This window comes from Bombyx mori, chromosome 21 (genome assembly GCF_030269925.1).
Source record: "Bombyx mori chromosome 21, ASM3026992v2".
Taxonomy (NCBI): Eukaryota; Metazoa; Arthropoda; class Insecta; order Lepidoptera; family Bombycidae; genus Bombyx; species Bombyx mori.
Window position 1 is genome coordinate 6,319,182 of NC_085127.1, and position 15,023 is coordinate 6,334,204.

At 37.8% G+C, this 15,023-nt stretch overlaps 1 protein-coding gene across 2 annotated transcripts; it reads right to left on the minus strand.

Moving 5' to 3' along the window:
- Positions 1-1,482: 1,482 nt before the first annotated feature.
- LOC101735931 (G-patch domain and KOW motifs-containing protein) lies at positions 1,483-11,524 on the minus strand. 2 transcript variants are annotated; one of them, XM_004929587.5, is made up of 7 exons: positions 11,099-11,524; positions 7,822-8,110; positions 7,229-7,317; positions 6,385-6,556; positions 3,241-3,373; positions 2,064-2,135; positions 1,812-1,972 (listed from the first exon to the last, which is right to left on the minus strand). In XM_004929587.5, exons 1-6 carry the CDS (start codon positions 11,215-11,217, stop codon positions 2,065-2,067), a joined length of 873 nt encoding a protein of 290 aa, XP_004929644.2. In that variant the 5' UTR covers positions 11,218-11,524; the 3' UTR covers positions 1,812-1,972; position 2,064. The 2 variants fall into 2 exon arrangements, with proteins under 2 accessions (XP_004929643.2, XP_004929644.2); XM_004929586.5 differs by lacking the exon at positions 2,064-2,135 and having other exon boundaries at positions 1,483-1,972.
- Between the last annotated feature and the right edge of the window lie 3,499 nt (positions 11,525-15,023).

The window sequence follows — 15,023 nt, forward strand, 5'->3', positions numbered from 1 at the left end:
AGCCGTTGTAACTATACTTGAGACCTTAGAACTTATATCTCAAGGTGGGTGGCGCATTTACGTTGTAGATGTCTATGGGCTCCAGTAACCACTTAACACCAGGTGGGCTGTGAGCTCGTCCACCCATCTAAGCAATAAAAAAAAAAAAGAGCGCGGGCGCACAGCGTGCCCATAGTGTGAACCTAAGTGTATAATCTATGGTGTGAACTGACTACTGACTACTGACTCGTCACGTGGACAGACACAGTACGCAACGCCGCTCCGCCTTACTCCGTTGCTCAGCTCCGCTCCGGTCGAAAGGCAGCCTTATAGACTGCTAAAAATTAAAATTTTATTGTTGTAAATATGCTCCGTTCACGTCGTCTATAGGCACCATATATGAATGGCCACCATGAATGAGGATAGTCTTAATTGCATTTATTGCCATAACGGCTTTCCATTAAACAGCGGTATATAGATTTTTTTTAAGGGATTTTATGACCTAGTAACTAAGACCTTTATTAGGTCAAGTCTTATTTTAATTTATATTCTTATTTCTATGAAAGATGATAATATGGAGTGAAAAGAAATGAAATGAGATGAGATGATATGGGATGAAATGTAATCTCAGTAAAATGGTTGTCATTTACTGAGATTATTTCAGTGGACTTTTTGGAGGATGCCGAGATGCTACGTCCAGCGGTTTTGTTTCATTTTCTCACATTTGTGCACTTTCACAGATATTAAGCAGTTAATACACCACCTAATACAAATTACACATTTAAACCTGAAGAAACACCAATTATACAAAATAAAACAAAACACACACCTCACTCCTCGCGTTCCCGTCAAAAAGTCCGCAGTACATAGATAATAACTACAAGACGCAGTCGTTTTAAATGGATCAAACAGGGCTGGATTTAGAGGTCTGGAGACCTTGGGGCAACAGAGGAGCGGAGGCCCCCTGGCACCAAATAATTGTCCAAATAAAATGAACAATTTTTTTCAGTACAGTTTTCCAATAAATAATTTATTGCGAAACCACGTAGATTCTCTTAGTATTTAACAAACACACTTAGATATAATCGGAGACAAGAAATTATCTGAAATTAAATTTCAGAGGAAGGAAAAGGTGTTTACTTGTCGGAATTTGAAAGATGTTTTTCCAAAGTCTCTATTGTGGGGGCCCTCCTCTAAATCTGGTCCAGAGGTCAAACTTCTCATTTCTGGACATTAAATAATATGGTATTGAAAATAAATGAGGTACATCTAAATGTAAGGCAATTAAGGCAGACAATTTTAATGATAGATTTATACCTATGTATAGACGTAGTTGAGAATATTAGATAAAAAAAATGGAATCAGAATCACAACTTTGCGGTTTTTTTCCTGACTGAACTTTTAAGCAGCTCGAGATTCAAGGGTTCTGAGATTAAACCGGTTAGTTTCAATTCTAAAGGGCCTTTTTCGGTCAAAACAAGAAGCGGAAAATAAAAAAATAAAAATGATGAAGATTGTAATTCATTTAAAGCTTATTTTCTATGTTTTTTATAATTCGGTGAACGATCCCTGTCTCTTTTCTTCTTTTTTCCCTTCCTCTTCTTATCGATATCTCGTTTGCCGTCCGGTGTAGCGCTACCTTTATTCTTTTTATATTCATCTTCAGAATCCACGCTTCTTTCACGCTTTTTCTTGTCTTTCTTCCTCCGCCTCCTCTCATCCTCTGATTGAGAACTTAAAGATTCGTTGCTGCTGTATCTTTTTTTGTGCTTCTTTTTCTTCTGAGATCTCTCTTCACCGGTGCTTGACGAGTCTCTCCTATGTCTATCCTCTTTTCTATTTTTACCATTTGACCAATCTTCTCTTTCACGCCTGTCGGTATGTTCATACTTTTCTTTCTTCGTTTCTCTTTTAGGTGAACTCTCTATATCTTTTTCTTTTGACGATTGAGGAACTTTTTCATCTTTCTTGTATTTTTCGTACTTGTCTGCATCTATAAATATTTACATTTTTTTATATTTACTAAGTGTATTGCTCTTGCAAAAAAAAAACAAATTTACATGTGAATGGTCCAAGTATTGTACCTTACAGGCCCCTCCGCGGAGAAAATACATTTAAATTAAACTTCACATTGTGAGAGAGTTCTTCAATAGAACCTGTGAAAAAAATCGTAATTAGGTTACAATACTTGGACATTTAGCCGATTATTGTAACTCAATTGAAAAATAAATGTAGAACTTATAATATATATAGATGAATCAGACCAAGCACAATTTATATATACAATTGTGATTTGAGTGTCATGACAAGACAATACTAGCCTAACAGGTGGTCACAACAGACTTCAACACTTTTATATTGTGTAATGAAACTAAATTCCCAAAATTTATAAAATTCCTTCCTTCTACAAAGTATTTTATTTTTTATTGCTTAGATTGGTGGACGAGCTCACTGCTCACCTGATGTTAGGTGATTACCAGACCCCATAGACATCTACAACGTAAATGCCGCCACCCACCTTGAGACATGAGTTCTATGGTCTCAGTATAGATACAACGGCTGCCACACCCTTCAAACCGAAACGCATTACTGCTTCACGGCAGAAATAGGCGGGGTGGTTACCTACCCGCGCGGACTCACAAGAGGTCCTACCACCAGTATTTACGCATTCTGGTTTACAGTTTGGTTATAGGCGTTCTTCAATGGTGACTTTGGTCTTATATCTTAAGATGACTGCTTTCACGCTGTGAAGCACTGCAACTTATTAAAACCAGACGGTTTATAAGCTTCACGGCTGTTTTAAACAAAATTTGTTTACATAATTTGTAACACACAAAATATTGTGTAACACACAATTTGTTGTTCACAAAATATTGTGAACAGATGGACCTGATTTTTTTTAATTGCCTTTGTAGACAGGCGTGCATTAGACCCACCTGATGATGAGTAATTACCGTCGCCCATGGACGTCAGCAATGCCAGGGGCAGAGCCAAACCACTACCTACCGTTAAGTATTCTTCACAAGTAGTAAATAGTCAAATTAGAAAGGAATATGGTGGCCTATAAAAAGTTTATAGTTGTCTAAGACTGACCAGATAAGGGCTACAAGAAATTGCTTCCTGCACATAAGGCACCAGACACAGGTAACTGACAGAAGTGTCACCGGATAAAACCCATCACTAAACACACAACGGTCACGACCATTCTGCCAAGAGATCAGAGACAAGGAGGACAGATGTAAATGAAAAAAAATTAAGTACTTATAACTTTGGATTCCTTGTCGAATTCGGACTTTGTGACCGGATGCATCATGAACTCGCTTAGATTGACAGTTTCATTTTTCATCACTATATTGACCATAGCTCTGCCGTTGTCTTCATCGAGGCTAAGCACCTGAAATGTTTTTGAAAATTGTATGACAAAAGGTGAGGTATCTTTATACATATCCTATAGGAGTTAGCATAGGAAACTAACGGCCGTCCGGTGTAGTGGTAAGTGACATGGTCACTACACAAGGGGGTCGCGGGTTCGAATCCCGCCAAGGGAAGATATTTGTATGGTAAATATAAATGTATTTTCCAGGGTTATGGATGTATATTAAATATATGTATGTGTATAATAAAAAATCTTACATTTATTTCCGTTATATGGACTTAACTCCGTTAACTTGTAACACAAGTTCTTTACGAACTTATCACCAGTTAACGTGGCGTGATTGTCAGTAAATATTTATATTTATTTATTTAACTCATTTTTTTGCCTTTGTAGGTCAATTTTTTGCCTGCCAGTTATTGGTCACAGTCACTCAAGGACATCAGCAACGCCAGTACTATAGCTAAGCAGCTGCCTACCGCAAATGACTTTCCTTAAAACTTTTTTTGAAGAATGTCATGTCGTAGCAATTAGAAACACAGTGGAGGGGACTTTATTCCAGAGTAATATGAGCCAGAAGGTACATGGCAAAAAGATCTCTGAAACAATCTGCTCCAGTCGCGAGCGGTGCAATGGTAAAAAGATGAAATGTGTGCTCGGAGTGCTCCTTATTATAACTAGTCAGGTCATAAGTATTGTCACACAGTAAAAACTTTTCTTTTAGAATGCTGGCCACAAAAAAGTTTATTGAATTCGAATTTCGAATTGTTCATGAAAATAAAAATGTATACTTTTAGAATTTTACTCATTTTTAAATATGGAGTGGACGCTTAAAGAAGACCGTGTTGCAGTTATTGCGTTGCATCGTTGCGGTTACGCGCCAATTCAAATTTTTAACATACTGAAAAATTTGAATATAACCAAAAGATTCGTTTATCGTACCATCAAACGATACAATGAAGACTCTAGTGTCGATGACAGGTCAAGAAGTGGTCGCCCTCGGTCTGTTAGGACTCCAGCAGTGATAAAAGCTGTGAAGGCGCGAATTCAAAGAAATCCCAAACGTAAGTAGAAACTGTTGGCCCTTCAGATGGGGTTAAGCAGAACCACGGTGAAAAGGGTGTTAAATGAAGACTTAGGGCTTCGGGCATATCGAAGAAAAACAGGACATCGTTTGAATGCTCGTCTAATGGACCTGAGACTGAAGAGATGCCGCGCTTTGTTGAAGCGGTACGCGGGAAAAAAATATCGGGAAATTGTTTTTTCGGATGAAAAAATTTTTACCGTAGAAGAGAGCTACAACAAACAAAATGATAAGGTGTACGCACACAGTAGTGAAGAAGCGAGCAACCGTATTCCGCGTGTCCAACGAGGTCATTTTCCATCCTCGCTCTTGATATGGTTGGGAGTTTCTTAATGGGGATTAACAGAGGTACATTTTTGTGAGAAAGGTGTAAAAACGAATGCAGTTGTGTATCAAAATACAGTCCTGACGAACCTTGTGGAACCTGTTTCTCATACCATGTTCAATAACAGGCACTGGGTATTCCAACAAGATTCGGCGCCAGCTCATAGAGCGAAGAGCACACAAGACTGGCTGGCGGCGCGTGAAATCGACTTCATCCGGCACGAAGACTGGCCCTCCTCCAGTCCAGATTTGAATCCGTTAGATTACAAGATATGGCAACACTTGGAGGAAAAGGCGTGCTCAAAGCCTCATCCCAATTTGGAGTCACGCAAGACATCCTTGATTAAGGCAGCCGCCGATATTGACATGAACCTCGTTCGTGCTGCGATAGACGACTGGCCGCGCAGATTGAAGGCCTGTATTCAAAATCACGGAGGTCATTTTGAATAAACTTTAGTGTCATAAGAATCTATGTTTTGTTAAGTTCATTTTGGTATATGAATGGTTACGTAATGAATAAACTTTTTTCAATTATTTTACATTAAACATGTGACAGAATTTATGACCTGACTAGGTACATACATAACAGAATACAAAGAAAAGTGGAGTCCCTTTATTTGGAGGCCTATTTGATATTATTGGAGTCCCTCTATTTGACTCTGGAGACCCAGAGGTTACAGATAGTCAGTGAGAACGAGATTATCGACGATATTTGTACAGCGTTGCCTATCCACAATATCTGTCCAATAGTTTGTTGTTGTTGGTATAATTTCCACACATTTCATAAAGTTATTGAAATCGTCAAATATAGTAATATAATAATAAGATACTCAATTCCTTGCAAGATAAGGTTAAACTAACAAACAAACAAAGTAAACATTTACTGTAGACCATTTTTACTTTTTCATAATAGTGTTTTTGAAAGAGTTGATTCAAACAGCTTGTATTTTTGCCTACATACATATGCATACATCAGTCGGAAGTATGTAAATATACACTTATACTGTAGGTATATGTATGAGGGTATCCATATAAAACTATATGTTTAAACATTTCAATAAAATACATATAAAAACTTTTTCCAAGTACTTATGTATCATGGATCTTGTGTAATTTTGATTACAGTGCTCTAATCTGATTGCTTAGACTCAGTTAAAAAACATTTGATTTTTCAGAATTCCAAATCCATTAACTGAAAGTGTATACAGGCTATAAAATTTAAACTAAACATTTTTAGAGTTTAATAAATTGTAACAATAATATATGCAAGAACCAGAGTTATTTCCTGAGAAGTGTTTGAATCTTTACACCTTCAGACAATAAGATAGGCATAGTTTGACAGATACTATAATTATGTAGATAACAAATAATTGAAGACATGAGTAGATGATGAGGTTAAGTACCATTTTTAAGATTTTTGAGTTTTTACATTAAATGAAGGTGTTATGTGCCTATAAACCATATTAGACCTTAAAACTCCAGGTTTAAAAGCTATTTTTAGCAATTGCGTGTGATGAAGGAGTGAGCTCGTCCACCCATCTAAGCAATAAAAAAAATAAAAATTGTATCATGTCCCCTTCATCCACTCATGTCTTCAATTAATGTATGGATTAACTAAACTAACCTTTCCATAATATCCACTGTATTTCCCAGTTGTAATTTTCACAAATGAGTTCTTCACGATTGTTAATTCTTCACCATTTTTGTCTTTAGATGTTTTCTTTTTATCTGAGACAACTTTGTCGGCACCAAGTCCTAGGCCTTTAGGCCTTAACTGAGGTTGCTTGTATTTGGGCCTGCAAAGTTTTATTGAAAAGTAATATATATTTAAATAGTAATATTAAGAACATGTTTTGGGATCTCTCTCTCTCTCTCTCTCTCTTCTTTTTGCCAGGCGTCTTGGGCATGACGTGGGAGGAGGTAGAATAGACTGCCGAAGACCGATGCAAATGAAGAATTTGATTCGAGCCCTACACCCCAGCTGAGAGAAATAGGGAAGAAAGAAGAAGAAGATTTAAAACTGAAAATTAATTGTGGTCTAATTAATATGATAACCGGTGTTCACAAATGAAGCGATAGGACTATCCTGGGATAGAAAAACCACATGTCAACATCAATAAAAAAAAAAAAAATGTAAAATGAAACAAAATTTTTAAGGTGTAATTGCTGGTAGTAGGGTGTATTGTAAGTATGCATCCTGCCTATTTCTGAATTGAAGCAGTCATCCATTCTATTTCAAAGAGTGGTACAACCTGTATATTATATTAATTAAGACTTTCACGTTGCAAAGTAACTGATGGCATTCATATTGTGATATCGATCAGCTCCACTACCAGAGAATCCATGGAGGAAAAATTTAAATCATAGCTGTTTTTTTATATTTGTTTAAATCTAGTCTTTGTTTCTGAACTGTAACTAATTTTAGATGTGATGATGCAATAGACATGATCCCATTTGTTAAAACTTACAGGTCTTTGTTTGGTGTCCATCCCATTCCACGAAGCATTGCCATACCAAAGTCTTGTATTGGTACAGAGTCATAGTCATCCAATGTTGACTGAAATATTATAATATAAAATCAGACTATTGACTCAGATGCTTTATTGAACAAGTAAGCACAAACAAGCTTATGGCCCACACAGTATGAAGCGGATACTAGGGCTCATTAACATGAACAATGTACGTTGCCAGAGGTACATTAGGCACATGAGTGAGTGATGAGTTCTAAGTCTCAATTTTTGCACATCAATAACTGCCCCACCCTTTAAACTGAAATGCAATATATTATTCAACTACTCAGTAGGTTTCCTCTAAAAAGGTCAAAAATGGCATCAAGTGCTATCAGTAGTGGAGTTTTTGTAATTTCCTAGTAATAGTACTCTGAGTCCGTATTGGTAGCTACTATCTATTTCCACCATTCAATAATCCTGCATTCTGGTTTGACCATAATACATACTTGTAGACTTAGTATATTCAGTGATCATTCAACACTACCTGGGCCATAAGCTGTAAAAAACACCCAGGCTTTTGACTACTGTCACTTTTATTTGACTACAATTACCTCTTTTTCTCCATCAGTAACTGGTTTAGCAGGTAACGGTACTGTTATGGCTGACGTTTCAATTTTCACCTTCTTCTTCGTGTCTTCCATTAATTCTCTGACAGCCATCTGCTCTAAAGTCTCATTTTCTGGAATTTCAACAGTCTTTGGACTATCTGACTTCACAACTTCCGGTTCATCTAAAGCACTCTCTACTTTCTGGGCTATCTGCTTCAATCTCTCAGTCGTGATGAGCGTGTTAGGTTTCATTGGAATTATTAAAGGTGTGTCATCTTTGATTTCTTCCGCACTAGAAATTAAAATTATATTTTTAATAGTTTGAATTTAAATTATGAGAATTTTAGGAATGTCATGATATCAGTATATTTTTCAATTAAGGTAAAAGCACTAATGCTAGACACTTTAAGGACAAATCAAACTTCATTCTCAATTATCAAATGTATTTATCAAAAATTATATTAAATCTTTTTTTTTACTGTTAGAGCTACATTTAGAGATCAATTTTTTCATATAAAATATTTCAATACTGTTGTAGTTTCTACAAAAAATTACAAACTTGTTAGTTCTGCCATAGACACTAAAAGATGACAGCATCGAAAATCAAATCCACCAAAAATTGACATCAGTTGGCACTAATAATAGACACGACTTTAACATTAGTTTTATTATAAACAATTATAATCAATATTAAGATCATCAACTATTTACTTAACGCTATCTTGTAAATTATCTTTTCCTATTGGAAACCCTTGTTTGACCATAGCTTTTACCCATGTTACGAGTATTTTTTCTATATCTTTGGTTAAATAACAACTTCTTCCCATTTTACGCATAATAGGTGTCTTTCACTTGACTTTATTTAATAAAGTTACTCGTGGAACTCCAAATTTCTTTGCCGCAGAAGCTGTCGGAACGCCCCCCCTCATATCCTGAACCAGGAAGGTCAAGTACTTGGGAGTCACCCTGGATGCATCCATGACATTCCACCCACATATAAAATCAGTCCGCGACCGTGCCGCTTTTATTCTCGGCAGACTACCCCATGATCTGTAAGCGGAGTAAAGTGTCCCTTCGGAACAAGGTGACACTTTACAAAGCTTACATAAGGCCGGTCATGACTTACGCGAGTGTGGTGTTTGCTCACGCGGCCCGTACACACATAGACACCCTCCAATCCCTACAATCTCGTTTTTGCAGGTTAGCAGTCGGAGCCCCGTGGTTCGTGAGGAACGTCGACTTACACGACGACTTGGACCTCGAACCGATCAAAAAATACATGAAGTCCGCGTCGGAACGTTACTTCGATAAGGCAATGCGTCATGATAATCGCCTTATCGTTGCCGCCGCTGACTACTCCCCGAATCCTGACCACGCAGGAGCCAGTCACCGTCGTCGCCCTAGACACCTCCTTACGGATCCAACAGATCCAATAACCCTTACATTAGACGCCTTCCGCTTTAACACTAGGAGTAGAGATCCCGGTAATGGTATTCGTCGAACTCTGCAAAGAGTTCAACCTAACCTAACGTGCAACCTAACCTAAGCATCAGCCCGTTGAGTTTCTCGCCGGATCTTCTCAGCGGGTCGCGATCCCGATCCGGTAGTAGATTCATTCGCGAAGCAGCTACTCTTGAGTTGTTAGGTCTCCCTTGGAGGCGCTCGGGTAGCTGTTAGCAAATCCCGTCCCTTCTGTCCTTGTGAAACTGGAAAGGCCTCAGGGCCACCAGTAAATCCTCAAACATATACATTCTTTTATGGCTTCTTCAATATTGGCTTCAGAGTATTGAAACATCCGACCCTTTACTGGTGGCATCGTGCTCGAAACTTAAGCTGAAATTAATTGATACTAATAGTTGACATCTAGTATACCCTAATAGTTGACACTGTCTTCGTTTAGTTAGACTAGTGTAAAATGAACGAAACTCAGATTGAAACTTTTGTTTTACAACATAAAGGCTGAATTTGAAGAAAATTAAGCTAACAAATTCAGTTCGATGTAACCCTAGTAGAAGACACACGTGTCATCTTTTAGGTTTTGATTCATTTTTGGTACTAATAGTAAACACCACTTAAAATTTGTACAAAAACAAACCAAAATAACAAGGAATTGGTCCTAATAAATCAATAATTTCATACATTTATAATATCGAAACCAACAGTAGCCAATAATTATAAATATAAGACAAAATCATACCTGTTAAAAGTCAGATGGCTTAAGGAATACGCTAAGAATTACGCGCAAAACGTCAACCTGCTCACATTGTTTGTTGTCAACTGATGCCAATTTGAAATTTGCTTCTAACACTGTACGCAAGCTTTTGAGAATGTATCATACATGGTACTAGGTGTCTAACATCAACAGCAATGTTATTTAAGTGTTTAGTTTCCTTATTAGAATTTTTTTTTTTTTAAAGTGTCATCTTTTAGTTCAATGTCCAGCATTAGTGCTTTTACCTTAATGCAGATTGAGTTTGGTAAAATTTTATAGTTAACATGGAAAGCTAAAATTTAAGTGTTAAGGTAGATGTGTAGAAGTTGATGTGAGGTACATACTCCCACATTTCAATTTTGGAGATCTTTTTTGGCATAAATTAGGAAGACTGTTTACCCAAAGTCCCATTTTTATTTTACATTTCCCCAGTTTTTCTTTGTTTGTTTTGTATTTGATTTTGGAATCATTTTTAGTATTTTCCTTAAAAAACAATGTAATCACTGTTCATGAGGGTGATATCGCGTGGAAAAGGGAAGATCCTACTATCTACAAGAACACAGGAGCCCCCTTTTTGTTGGTTAAAAATGCAGGCAAATTTCATCTCCATTCAAGCAAAATTGTTTCATAGAATTTATGACTGCAGCATTCTATGATCGTTTTCATAAGTGACATTACTAATATTAAGTCTGCAAGTCAGTTGATATCTAGTTTAAAGTAAATTAATATATTTGTTGTTTTTTACTGGTGGTAGGACCTCTTGTGAGTCCCCGCGGGTGTGTACCACCGCCCTGCCCATTTCTGCCGTTAAGCAGTAATGCGTTTCGGTTTGAAGGGTGGGGCAGGCGTTGTAACTATAATTAAGACCGTAGAACTTATATCTCAAGGTGGATGGCGCATTTACGTTGTATATGTCTCTGGTCTCCATTAACCACTTAACACCAGTTGGGCTGTGAGCTCATCCAACCATCTAAGCAATAAAAAAAAGAGCACATTTGATTTTAAAATGAAAACAATAAAATTTTAAAATGTTAACGTAGTTTTCTAAAGTATTTGATGTCATTTTACCCGACTACTTTGATAGATTTCTCCTCTACACATTCTATATAGTCCTTTTTTTCGTCTACGACTGGTTTTTCTGCTTTTTTCGTTTTCATGAAACCAAAAGATATTTTTTTGCCCTCCATTTTCGTTCTTATAGTTCTTATAAACTGCACAAATTTACTAAAACAGACAAGTAATTTTGCAAATGCATCACTTTTGATTTGATTCGCTCAAAATTATATTCGTTAATAACTTGAATTTATATGTTTTGGTTTGCTTCGCTTCGCATTGACCTTCACTTTATAATTTCAACGATGTCGATCAAATTTCTTGCTTTGAGTTTGACATAATATTGACATTTGACATCCAGTAAAGTATTAAATGGATAATCTATGGGTCAAAGATTGTATGGGCGTAGATCCCCTTGCTTTTCCTAATAAGGAAAAGTTGTACCAAAAAAAATCTATGGGTCATAGATTATACACAAAAAAAATTTAAGGGATTTTATGACCTGGTAACTAAGGCCTTTAAGTCATGTCTTATTTTAATTTATATTCTTATGTTTATGAAAAATGATAATATGGAGTGAAATGAAATGAAGATGATTAATTTGAGACATTAATCATTTGGGATGAAATGGTATGAAGTGATAAGAGATGATATGGGATGAAATATAATCTCAGTAAAATGGTGGTCATTTACTGAGACTTTTTCAGTGGACTTTTTGGAAGATCCCGAGAAGTTACGTTCAGCGGCTTTGTTTCATTTTCCCACATTTGTGCACTTTCACAGATACTAAACAGTTAATAAACCACCGTTATTACACATTGAAACCTGAAGAAACACTAATTAGACAAAATAAAAACAAATCACACAACTTCACTCTTCGCGTTCCCGCCAAAAAGTCAGACTAGATGATATCGCCGTTCTGCCCCATAGTTTATACACTTAATATTTGAGAATTTTGAGAGTTCTGCCTTTATCGTGTATGCCATAGATATTTGGGTATATACGACAAAGGGAAGATCTTCCACCGAGCGGATGATATTGCTCGGTAGACCGACGGTCCGAATGTTGTTGTTTGGAACTTGTATATATGCGCTTTATCTTGAAAATGTCGTAAGCGAGATTCAGGCATCTGTCAATTATCTTGCGTTGTATGATGGCTGCCCGCCACATCACTCCCCTCCGAGACTGGAGGTCGTGTCATTTTTTAGTTAGCGTTGTCCGTGCTGAGATTAGCTTGCAAGGGCCAGTGCTGCTCGAAGCCTGCGGTGAGTCGAGGCTGAGCTTGAATGCTGCGTGCGTGTCGCCAGTGCTGCTCGAAGTTTGCAGTGAGTCGAAACTGAGCTGAATGCTGCGTGATTGTCGCCAGTGCTGCTCGAAGTCTGCAGTGAGTCGAGACTGAGCTTGAACGTTGCGTGCGTGTCGTGCGTAGTCCATGTGATGCAGAGCTGCCACGCCGGAGATGTGTGACCCCAAGCGTTGATGATCCGGTCGTGGGCTGCGATGAACTGTAGCGGCGTGATGAAGCAGTGAAGTTGTGTGCCGTAGGACCAGGAAGCGCGGTGAGTCGGCTGCGATGGTCCTGTTGAGGCTGCGGTGCTGGCTTGCTGTGGGACGACTGTCAATGACGTTTTATTTGCGAGAATGCGGGGATTGTGGTAGCCGAAATTCTTGATGCGCTGATGATGAATCGTTGTATGATGGCTGCCCGCCACAGATAATATTCCTAAATTGGTGTATATATATATTTATATACATCAACTGTTGATGTATTTAAAAAATTGGTTGGGTAGCTTAGGTATGTTAATATCATCCCATTTCATTTCGTTTCGTTTTCATTTCATTTAATTTCATTTCATAATATCATTTTCATATAAAAAGTTACACATTAAAATTTAAATAAGACTTGACCTTATGGTCTTAGTTACCAGGTCATAAAATCCCTTAATAATAAATCATCTAGTCTGGGCTCCCTATCACTATTTTTTAAAATAATATTTATGGAATGGAAAAAAGCATAATTATAGTTAAAGCATGCATTTATGTTTAAAACCCAGTACACTATTTGTCAGTAGAATAAAAATAGACAAGTTCGTCAACAAAAAACTGCTTTCGTGTAACAAAAGGTGCTGGCAAAAAACTTAATGAAAAAAAAGGTGTGTGTGTGTGTGCAAGTCACATACGGGATAAGTGAAACTTATAAAAAAGATGTGTGGTGTCGTGGGACACCGGATAGAAAGTTCCATATAAAAAAAAAAAGAATTACGAGAAAAAAATCGCGCGGTGAAATATCGCTGTGCGGTAAACAAGGCCTTATTCCACGGACTTTTTCTTACGGTTTTTACTATCACATTTTTTTCAGTTCGGTCGCGCAGCAAAATCCCTATCTCCTCCAAGCCTGCCGTAAGGAACTTCGTTCCATAAATAAAAATAATCGCAAGGATCAATCACTCCGCAGTGCAATGGAGCAGCCTCATCCTAGGGGAACCGTCTGCATGATTACGGTATCCCTACGCCATGTAAGTATGATTTAATAAGAGAAATACGAGAACGTCTATCAACTGTGTAACATCTCGTCCGCGATTCAGGAATTGTTGAATTTACGTGCAGCAACATCTGTTGATAACAAGCTAAATAGAAATCAAAAGTATCTCGGGCGCTCCGAGGGCCACGACGCGTGCACGGACGTCAAAAACACACTGAACTATATAGTCGGAGACGCGAGACCGTGTGGAGCGCTTCGTGATTTGTCGGGGCCGCTCGGAGCCGCTTCGGCAAGCCAATCGCGGCACACTTATTTTTCGTTTCCTTTCATTTCGTTTCGTCGAGTTTGAAATCACATCACAACGATTCTAAAGAAGCTTCACTTCCAGAGTACAATATAAAAAGTAATTAAACATAAAACTTATAAAACAAACAATTTTGCACATTTTCAAAATTGTCGGCAATCTGAATCGATAGAAACATGTTTCAGTTTCATCAGGAAATGGTTCAAAAATCGCTGCAAAAAGATACCGGTTTCTGGTGTCGTTTTTCATTGTTAGGTACACTTTTTCATTTTTTAGCCCCTAAACAAAACGTGTGTTAAGTGAACTTTTTATAAAATTATACCGCTTGATTGATTAATATATAAATATATAAATATTTTTAATATATAAATAAATATAAATATATAAATAAATATAAATATATAAATAAATATAAATATATAAATAAATATAAATATATAAATAAATATATAAATAAATAAATATAAATAAATATTTTTAAAGGACCAGATCGGCGTGCATTTAGATTTACTTGGTAGTTACCGTCGCCCATCGCCCATGGACTTCAGCAATGCTAGGGGCAGAGCCAAGCCGCTGCCTACCGCTTAATATTCTGCACAAGCCTCGTTTGAAGAAGGACATGTCATAGCGCTCGGGAAACACCGTGGAGGGGAGCTCATTCCATAGCCGGATGGTACGTGGCAAAAAAGACCTCTGGAAACGCACTGTGGATGACCGCAGTGGCTCCAGGTAGTATGGATGAACTCTACTCCGGTGGCGGGCGGTGCGATGGTAAAAACGAGATGCCGGTATCATCTCGAACAATTCCTCAGAGCACTCCCCATGAGGAAGCACCAGAGCACTCCCCCTCCCGTCCCCTATGGAACATGCGGTACAAAATACAGAGGGAACCGAAGTCCCTCCGCAGACCCAGAAGCTCCAAACGATCTGTGAGAATGGGATTATCGACAATCCGAACGGCCCTCCTCTGTATGGAGTCAAATGGAAGAAGCTGGTATTTGGGAGCCCCGGCCCAGAGATGGGAGCAGTACTCCACGCGAGGCCAGACTTGTGCTTTATAAAGCAAAAGCCTTGGTCCAGGCGTGAAGTACCGCTTCGCTCTGTTGAGGACTCCCAGCATTTTAGACGCCAACAAAGTGATCATCGATACAAAA

Excerpts from the sequence above, each read along its gene's own strand:
- LOC101735931 (XM_004929586.5), bottom strand. The coding sequence starts at position 11,217 with ATGGAGGGCAAAAAAATATCTTTTGGTTTCATGAAAACGAAAAAAGCA. Across the intron at positions 7,318-7,821 it reads TTACTGATGGAGAAAAAGAG|TCAACATTGGATGACTATGA; the intron begins GTAATTGTAGTC and ends ATAATATTTCAG. Across the intron at positions 6,557-7,228 it reads TGGACACCAAACAAAGACCT|GCCCAAATACAAGCAACCTC; the intron begins GTAAGTTTTAAC and ends AAAACTTTGCAG.